Source organism: Chiloscyllium punctatum, chromosome 2 (genome assembly GCF_047496795.1).
Source record: "Chiloscyllium punctatum isolate Juve2018m chromosome 2, sChiPun1.3, whole genome shotgun sequence".
NCBI lineage: Eukaryota > Metazoa > Chordata > Chondrichthyes > Orectolobiformes > Hemiscylliidae > Chiloscyllium > Chiloscyllium punctatum.
The window spans coordinates 105808567-105818131 of NC_092740.1; the positions used below are offsets into that span (position 1 = coordinate 105808567).

Sequence of the window (9565 nt, forward strand, 5' to 3'; positions counted from 1 at the left end):
TAATAATGTGCTGTAAGTCTTTTCTGTCCTTCTGTTCTAAATTTAACAAAATGTATTTTTATTAGGCTTTATAATGTCCCCAAATGAATGCACACAATTCCGTTTGCTACTACAGCTAAGTATATTTAATTAAGAATTAATTAAATTATATTTAATTAAGAATTAATTAAATAGGCAACTGGTAGAATCAGCTTGAATACCTTTGGGGAAAAATGTTTAACAGACTCCCAAGGAATTTCCCATGAATCAAAGTATAGAATCTTTTCTCAAGAAGCCTGACACATACTCACCAACGCCACAGTTCCCTCCCACCCTTCCCCTTTCAGCCAAACCTCCTCAGTCTGCACCCGAACCTGCCTTAAAATCCACTGGAGCTGATACACCACACATCCTAGTCAGGCTGGTCCAGGCCACTCCCTGGCCAACAGACATGAAATCCCAGCCCTGACACATGACATTCCAATCTCATGTTGGACTTGATTACTCCCACTCACCTTGATCAATCCTAAACACTTCATCACATTTTAGCTTCATGCAAATTTACGCCCTACCTACCTGGTTCCTGACACATTATTCAACTACACCCTACCCACCTTCACTATACTTACCTGGTGCTCTAACCTCTACTCATTTGGTATCCTACCCTTGCACCCTAACCCTTCCAGCTGGCATCCTAATTATTTGTCATCCTATCTCCCCTACCCAACTGGTACCCTATCCTCCCAGCCCCCTAATATCACACTTATCAAACATACTTATGATTTGACAGCAGCTGTCAAAGTAGTTGACTGGACTTTAAATGTCAGCACAAAGCAGCTGACTGCTTTGAAAAAAAAAGCCTGGTTTTCCTTCCTCTGATGGTTCTGTGCCAAAAAAGAATTGTCAGAATGGAAGTATAGCTCCAAATTTCTGTGAAAGACCTGAACAGAATGTCCTCTCAGAAATGAGGAGTATTTTGCAAAAGGAGGAAAACCATCAGAAAATGGGCAGCATGGTGGCTCAGTGGTTAGCACTGCTGACTCACAGCACCAGGGTCCTGGGTTTGACTCCTGCCTGTCTGTGTGGAGTTTGCACATTCTCCCTGCATGGGTTTCCTCCAGGTGCTCCGGTTTCCTCCCACAATCCAAAGATGTGCAGGTTAGGTGAATGGGCCATGCTAAATTGCCCACAGTGTTAGGTGTGTTAGTCAGGGGTAAATATCGGGTAGGGGAATTGGTTTGGATAGGTTTCTCTTCAGAAGGGCTGAAGGGTCTGTTTCCACACTGTAGACAATCTAACCTAATCTAAAATCTAGCCCAGTATTAGTGTTTTAGGTTAATAATCTTTTAGCAGAACTAGGGTTTAATAAGTTGGTTCATTAGAACTCAAGGTTATTGAGATGATTGCAGCTAAGGTGACAATTGTGTGTTCCATGTAAAATAAACAATTAAAATTGAATAATTAAAAAATCAAAATAAAATAATCTGTATTAAAGTGGCAGGCAAAGGATTTGCATGTAGAAACGTGAATAAGACTGTTTGTAATTTTGAAGTTATTAATTAATAGTTAATATATTGTAAATAACTTAAGTATGTCCATTGACTAAACTTGTATTAAATTTACAGTCTTTAAATAAGCTGTATTTCTTTTTTTTTGCTCTGCAGTCCTGGTACTTGGGCTAGCTTGGTCCCATTCCAAGTGTCAAATGGGACTACCATCCTGCCAACGAATGTTCAGAATTACAGTTTAAACTTCATCAGTGAACCCTTCCTCCAAGCAGAGACAACAAACTGAAGATAAGGAAGATCAAATATCATCTCTGGATCAACAACAAATGTTTTCAGAAACACCGAAATGTGATTGCTGCATTCACAATCACCAAATTCTTGCAAACTTAAAATCTGCATAAATGGTATTTCATCAGTAATACAGTGAGGGTGATTTTCATACTTGGATAACACATCATGCCAAGCACTGGCCTTTATTGAACACTGGGATCCACTAGGGGACAGTTGTTTTAATTTCCAGATCTGACAAACTTAAAACACTTATTAGCTTTTAGATGTTTAAGACTTTGCATGTTTAAGTAATTAGTGGGGTTCAGGTATCTTTTTTTTTATTCACTCAGTCCAGGAGTAGTAAAACTACAGCCCAGTCTTTTTGATTGATAAGGGTTTACTTGTATGATAAAGGCTGGATGAGGAATGTACATGTAATTATGTGTTTTCTACAAACTGTCTGAGGGGACAAAAAGCCCACAAAGCACACAATTAGACTATGCACACAATGATACTACAGAAAACAAAACAAAAAGATGTAGATGGAGATTTACTGAATTTATGTTTAATGATTGGCTCACAAAATTGCTTCTTGTCGCTGAACCCATTTTCCTTTCACTTTTAGTGTTTAGTATGCAGATCTGAACAAATCCTCTTAGATAAAGATAAGTATTTGGAAAAGCATCATAGTTTAGTTTTAAGCAGTAATAGTCCCTCACAGTTTAAGATGCTTTAAATTAACTGAATACAAGAATGAAGCTCACTGATAGTTTTTTGTTGCCCTTAAAATGTCAGTAATTCTTAAAAAAAACACTTAAGAGGCAAGTGCAATTTATCATATCTGATTGAGGGGTTTAATATAAGTCCTTGTGCCCTAGGACTCTAAATTGAGGGGATGTAATATAACCTTAAAATAAGTCTGATCATTTTTTTGCCCCTCCCCCATTGAGAATGTGTATTAATTAAGGGGCATAAATGAATAATAGACACATGCTTGCTTGGGAAGGCAATTAAACACAATTGAAAATACTGCACTTGATTCCTTATACTCCATTTGCTCCTTGGAGTTTAAAAATATATAATATATATGTATCAAGTGTGTCAGGAAAATAAAGCATGGCATAATCAGTTTCCAAGATGCTAATGTGAAAGTGTCACTCGGAGCTTATTGGTGAGCAGCACCGCAGTTTACAAATCAATGGCGACAGGGATGCAGCAGCTAAGTTTCTCGCACTCTACTGAGTAAACACTATTTTTAACCACAGGGTGCCGAATAATGCATGGTGCTTTTCTTGCACAATTAGCCTTGCTATCTGCCTGATAGTGCTAGTGGCAGGACTCCAGTGTGCATGTCAAGTCAGTTTTTGCCCCTTCTGTTTCTCTGTAACTCTAATAGATCTTATCCTTGATTTGCACGAAGTTATATAGTCCACATTACGTGCCTTGCCTTTGAAATGAAACAGTGACATCACTGCACACGTTTGCTGCATATATTATAGCTCATCTTATGAAAACTACCATTTGTATGAAAGAAATTATTTTGTACTCCAGAGGAGAGTGTGACATCACTAATTGTCAATATTCAAATACTTTGTTATCTCATTTATAAAGCATATCATGGCTGTGAATAGTTGGTGCTTAAAATTTTTAATCAGCCAGTAATATTTTTCAGTATTTTTGGCAAGTTTTTTCTATTAATCTTTCATGTTTTTCATCTTTCAATTACTCATTTGGGGTTTTTTGAACTTTTAAGAATTATGCAATACCAAGTTTTGTCTAAATAGGTAAAGCTTTTAGCTGTATTGATTATCACAAGTTAGTATGCAGATTAGCTGATGTACGCTTTTTTTCCATTTAAATTGACCAAAGTTGGTGCTGCTTTCTATGCAGTATGGTAGGTCTTTACAAGATGGTTAAGGGGAGATGTTTTGGGGAGGGGGGTACTTTTAAGAAGAACTCTACAGCACAGCTGTGAAGCAAAATGGCATTTTCCAAACACAGGCTGCAAAGTAACTATTCTGTCAACTGTGACAATCTCTCAGCTACGTCCTTCTTTCGACTTTCCACCTGGGGTGCAAGATGAATTCATTGATTTACAAAAATATTAAAATGTAGTCATTTTCATTGGAGACAGGCTTGACTTGAGCTTCAATATTTATTGAACAGCTAGGATTTTCTCTTGTGAAAATTCACTTTGGCAGAGCTCCATCTCTCTGCTGGCCCCAAAAAACCAGAAGCAGAACTGTGGGTCTTAAATCACCTTTTCACTGACCTGCTCAGTCTCTTTGCCCTGAGAGCTAAATTGTCAAATCCAGTCAGGAACTTGTCAGAAGTTGTTTTGAGATGAAATGCTCTTACATTTACTTCTGGCAGACTGCTTAATTAAAAAAGAATCCCTTCCAGTGTCCACTAGGGCATTCTAATTTGGCTTCTTAAGGAGATTGCCTTTTATTTTATCATCATCATTGCTTATTGTTAAGCAAAATTCAATTACAGATCTAACCATCAAAAGCTGCAAAAATCCAATATGGCTTGTAAATTTGCTGTGACTCAAATTATAATTTTAAATACAGAGAAATCTGAAGAAATTCATCAGGTCTGACAGCACCCCTGGAGAAAGGAACAGAGTTAATGTTTTGAGTAAGATATGGACAGGTTCTGAAGATGAGACATACCAGACTCAAAACATTAACACTATTTCTCTCTCCACAGGTGCTGCCAGACATGCTGAGATTCTCCAGCTTTTTCTGTGTTACTGAATTTCCAACATCTGTAGTATTTTGCCTTTATTCAATAATTTTAACTGTGTTGAATAAAAGTACTGTTTACTAGTTCTAAATTGTAGAGATTCAATACAGGTCTGTCTAATTGGAATAATAATGCTGCCTGAAAAACACATAAAGATACAAATCTTAAAGTAAAGATCTTTTGAATGTTTTTGAATTTTAAAGAAAAGCAAACTACTTAAATGGTATTCTAAAAACTTGCTTCAACCTGTTGCCTCCCATTTCAAGTGAACAGGATTCGCAAAATGTGGATTAAGGTTTCTTGAAAACAGACAAAAAGGAATGGGAAGTATTTGCAACTCAAGTCAAGTCTCTGTTCTCCTCCTTCACCAGGATGTTAAATCTGATAAATTGAAGACACCCTGTTCTATATGCACTGTTTCTGTATTTCCCTAAGGTGCTTTGCAGTCTGAGTGTTGGTGCTACCAGTGAAGTGCATTTCCCCGTGTGATGTAAAAGTTAAGGCACAATACATTGGGGGATTTGTAAAAAAAAAAACTGTAGGAGACTTGTTCTGAAAAAAATAAATAACTATAGCAATAGCTGTGGGAGTATGATTCAGACATGGCAGCTCAGTGTTAGTCGATTTGTTATGGCTGTGTAATGTGAGGGGAAACAAAGAGGGGTCTTGAAAATGAGCCACCCGCCTTGCAGACTAATTTGTACACTGTATAGTTTTGTTAAGAACATTTTAAAGTAATTACCCTTTTTTGTAATGCTAAAATTTTTTAAATGAGTTAATTGGGGGAAGAAATGATTACACTGGCTTTTGAAAGACCAGTTTATTATGCCATTTTTAAGAGGAAGAAAATCCTGTCTGGAAGCTGGACTTGAGTTAAAACTCTCCAGTTACCTAATTTATATATTAAAAAGAAGTCAGTCCATATGGGAGTTTGTGTATTCCTATGCTTAAGAAGTGTAGGTTCCTAATTTTTAATCCAGTTTTAAATGGAGAAAAGTTATATTTTATGAAGGTTATTTTGTTGTATTTAGTGTTGAAAAGGTTGGTTTTCAGAAACATTTCATAATGTCAGAAGGAATACTGTCTTTTTTTTAAGTGTGTATGGATTCCAGTAAATGTTTGTGTGAGTTTAAATGTTGGTATTTATGATTTGAATGAAAGTGCACAAGGGCATCAGCAACAAATCCAGTAGAGGTATCTAAGCCAGTGCATAAACTCAGGTAGGATTCCTGATAGATCTGGTACAGTGTTGGAATACACTGCAATGCTGGGGGGTCCTATCTGGGAACTCTTGGTGGTGGTGACTGGTATGGATTTTGTTTATGTTGCACTTGTACCTGCATCATACAAAGATTACAGAAAGATATCCCATATACAGTGTACAGTATTCTGTTTTTGAAAAGACAATGCAATGTTGCTGGCAGTTAGGTCCCAAGAAGAATACCAGACATGATTTACATATTTCCAATAAAGTCTGCTGCTGGACATAACCAACTGTGTGCTTAGTGGATCTTCTATTTTTAAATCAAAATTCGACCCGGAAAAGGTGTAGCACATGGAAATAGAAAGTAGAAAGATACCATAAGAAAAGAGAGGAAGAGGAGTGCTATTGAACTCTTTTCAATATTTGCACTTTTTATTTAAAAAAAAGCTCAGTGCTTCCCAAACTTCTTCCCACAGTGACTCCTATTGTGAAGCTTGAAAAATAATTTGCTTGCCTCAGGAAACAAAAAACTGTGGTTCGGGAGGGAAGAGAAGATTATTTAGAGCCATAAGGTGGGCTCCAAAGCAGTCATTGCTGACTCCCATACCCATTCGGGCTTCCCGACCTCCACTTTTGAAAGTCTTGTTTAACAAATTCCATACACATTTTTCCCAACAAATTAGTTCTTGAATTTTATGCTCTCTCTCAGCATGCAGTTGGCGACTAGACAGACTTCACTGGAATATGCACTAGGACAGGCTACATCGTTGGTTTAATAAATAAAAGGAAGCCCAGATCATTGACATTGCTTTCTTTTGACCTGAATATGGCATTTGTATTCATTCTCTCTCATTTGGCAGGGTCTGATGCCAATGTCACGGTATCAGCTTCTTGTAGTGTTTCCATCCCACAGTACTTTTGCCACATTGTTAATAGTTTAAAGGAGACATGTTGGAAAGGGTCAATTTTCACCTTTGTGTTGCAATTTTTTTCTTACAGAATGTATTTAATATACAGAAAAACGGAAAAAAAATGTTTCTCTAAGTATGAGTCTCTGGAAATATCTGTGTTTTAAGAGTTTACTGTATGTTTAAATTGTAAAAATGGTCTCAGTGTCAGTGGTGATACTCACCACCCCGAAAGATGTCTAACAGTGATCAATGCAGCATTTTCCAATCCAAACAACACTGAATTAGGGTCAATTGAACTTATTCCCATTACAGACAATATATGAAATATTTTTCTGGTAATTATAAATAACTATGATGGTCCTTCAGGCCACTTAACTGAATGGACTGTTTTATGTTGCAAGGTACATTAGAATAACAGTAATAAGAACACTATAAAATATTGGCCCCTATACAATATTGCAGATTATAGTTTGATCATAGCATTTGCTTTTGTTCCAAGTAATATCTAGTTCTAATAACAAACAAAAACTGCTAGAAGCACATAGCATCTGTAATGGAAGAATAAAAGATAATGTTTCAAGTTTAGCTCTTTGTCTGAAGTCTGAGTAAGATTTGTATCTGAAACGACCCTTTGTTAATGTTTAAAGACGGGGTAAGCCTGATGTGGTCCATTGATTGAACTCCGATTATCTCCTAAATAGCTCAGAATTTTTTTATTTTCTTGTTAGATTTACAGTATATTTTGCTTTTATTATCTGCTTGTGATGACTCATCATTAGGTTCTAAAATAAATTTGCACACTGTTGATCCAATGCTAATGCCTAGGAAATCTTAAACAAAAACTCAAAACTCTTGTTATAAAGACCCCTTTCTTGGAATATTGTTCACAAAAGCAAAATATAATGAAAAGTATGTGGTTTTGATAATTATCAAATTCTTGTGTAGATGTTACATACAAATGTTTTATTAGATGCAGTACTATTGGCTGGGATCTTACAAGGGTGACTAGCGTAATTCAATAGACTATATAAATGAGTATAACACATATGCTAGATAAATTACAACCTATCACAAATAATTTTTTCTCCTCCAGAATTGTCCACATCAAACCACCACATCTCTTTTGCCTCTTAAAGTCACAGGGATAACTAGTCAGCATTAAAGCACAAATGTGAGAAAATATTTCTTTTGTGCTGTTTGATTTGGACTGAAAAGTTCAAGCAAACTGTAGGATATGTGCCATCCACTGCAGTGAAGCTAGATATTTCCAACAAAGTCAAAGCTGTTGCAGGATCCTTGTGTTTAAGAGGCAGCTGTCAGGTCCCCTGACACTGAAACCACTTTCATCATGAACTGTTGTATTTTTAAAGAAATAGCATGATGCATTTTTATTATCAAAACTGTGCTGCAGGGACTGATGTGTTTTGTCAACTGAAGGAATGTTGTTACAGCCATGGTTGCTACAGTAATGTATGTTCCATAAATGGAGACCATGGGATGTTACATTGACTTGTGTTAATGCAAAATAAGGATTCAACAACAAAAAAAAACCAGCATACGTTTACCAAAAATGTCAAACAAGCAGTGCCTGTTTAAACTTGCAGTCTCTGTTGAGTTCAGTTGTAAATCTATTCATTCAACTTGTTTTCTGCAAAGCTGATCCAACTTGCAGAATATGAGGGTAATTCCTGCTCAGCTGTCAGCTTCCTAGAGCTTGTTTACATGCTCCATATTCACAGAGGCAGTTACACACATATATAAATATTTGCATTGATGTGTGTAACATCCTGAAGTTCCATTTAAGTCTTGACACTGCGCATTGTACAGATAGTCTTTTCATTGTGAGTGTGGCTCCCAATCAATCTGTGAAGAACTTTCTCCAGATGGGAATTCTGAGAGGATTCTTACAATGTATTGTAAGAACTTTTTGAGATATTACTCTTGAGATCAACTTTTGTAGGACTGTGTGTTTCCATAGATACATGATGCTACATTTAGTACAGTAGTAGGTAACAAGTACCTGTAGTCAGTAAGTGCTTGCTAGCCACACACCAGGGTTGTTCCATTTTGAAACTGGAGTTTTTAGTCCCACAGACACAGCAATAGTATCCAAAAGGAAAACATTTTTAAAAAGCTATTGTTATCGCTGCAGACAATGTACTGTATTCTGTTTCCAATTTGGATGCAAGTTCTGGGATGATTCAAAGCTGTTGAGATCAGTGCAAATGATCAACCCATTATGGGGTCTAAACTTTTCACAAGTTTCAAACTGGTGTAAATTCAGCTTGACTTCTGTGATTGTAACTGTTATATCCAGCCTATACTGCTAGCAGCTGCTCATACTGCAGTCAATTACTGGAAGTGGATATGTTTCCTATGCAAATAAAGAAAAAAACAGTTTAAAAATAAAAATGAGCTATGCTACAACCATTGGTGGCCTGTCTGTTTGTTCAGTTCAGTGTTGATAGGTGACCTGTTTTTGACACAATTACATTTGTTCAAGTGCTGTTGTAGAATAAAGTTTTAGATTTTAAATCTTGAGTGTAAAATTAAAGAAACACATCAATTTGCTATAATCTTTATTGGTTGGGTTGAACCATCATTGAGATGGAATTTCATCTCAGGAGATAATAGACAGTTTTGGGTTATTCAGCTTAACACCTAGTATTCTTTACAATTTTACCCTAGCTAAATCCATTTTTATTTCAATAGAGCTAGTTTTTTACTTTGTTATTCTCCGTTAGTTACGAAAAGCTGTAATTATCATTATTCTCCAAATGTTTTCTTATGGACACTTAGTCCAGTTGACCCAGAAATGCCTCCTTTCTAATTCGGCTGAGAACATACTAGTCCAGAAAGTTCACTGTACACATTTCAGAAATTTCTACCCTCTTTCGTTCTGTTTCACAAATATTTATTGAGCTAATATTTGTGTCTCCCAGTAT

The 9565-nt window shown here is 36.3% G+C and overlaps 1 protein-coding gene across 13 annotated transcripts in view; it reads left to right on the forward strand.

Annotated features, from left to right (window-relative positions):
• The window catches only part of LOC140487439 (nuclear factor 1 B-type-like), a 628152-nt gene extending 619105 nt beyond the window's left edge, over positions 1 to 9047 (forward strand). For all 13 annotated transcript variants that reach the window (XM_072586906.1, XM_072586916.1, XM_072586907.1 and 10 more), the window contains one exon: positions 1644 to 9047. In XM_072586906.1, coding sequence (XP_072443007.1) covers positions 1644 to 1773 — 130 coding nt within the window. In that variant the 3' untranslated portion in view covers positions 1774 to 9047. The remainder of the gene's footprint in view (positions 1 to 1643) is intronic.
• Positions 9048 to 9565: the final 518 nt, after the last annotated feature.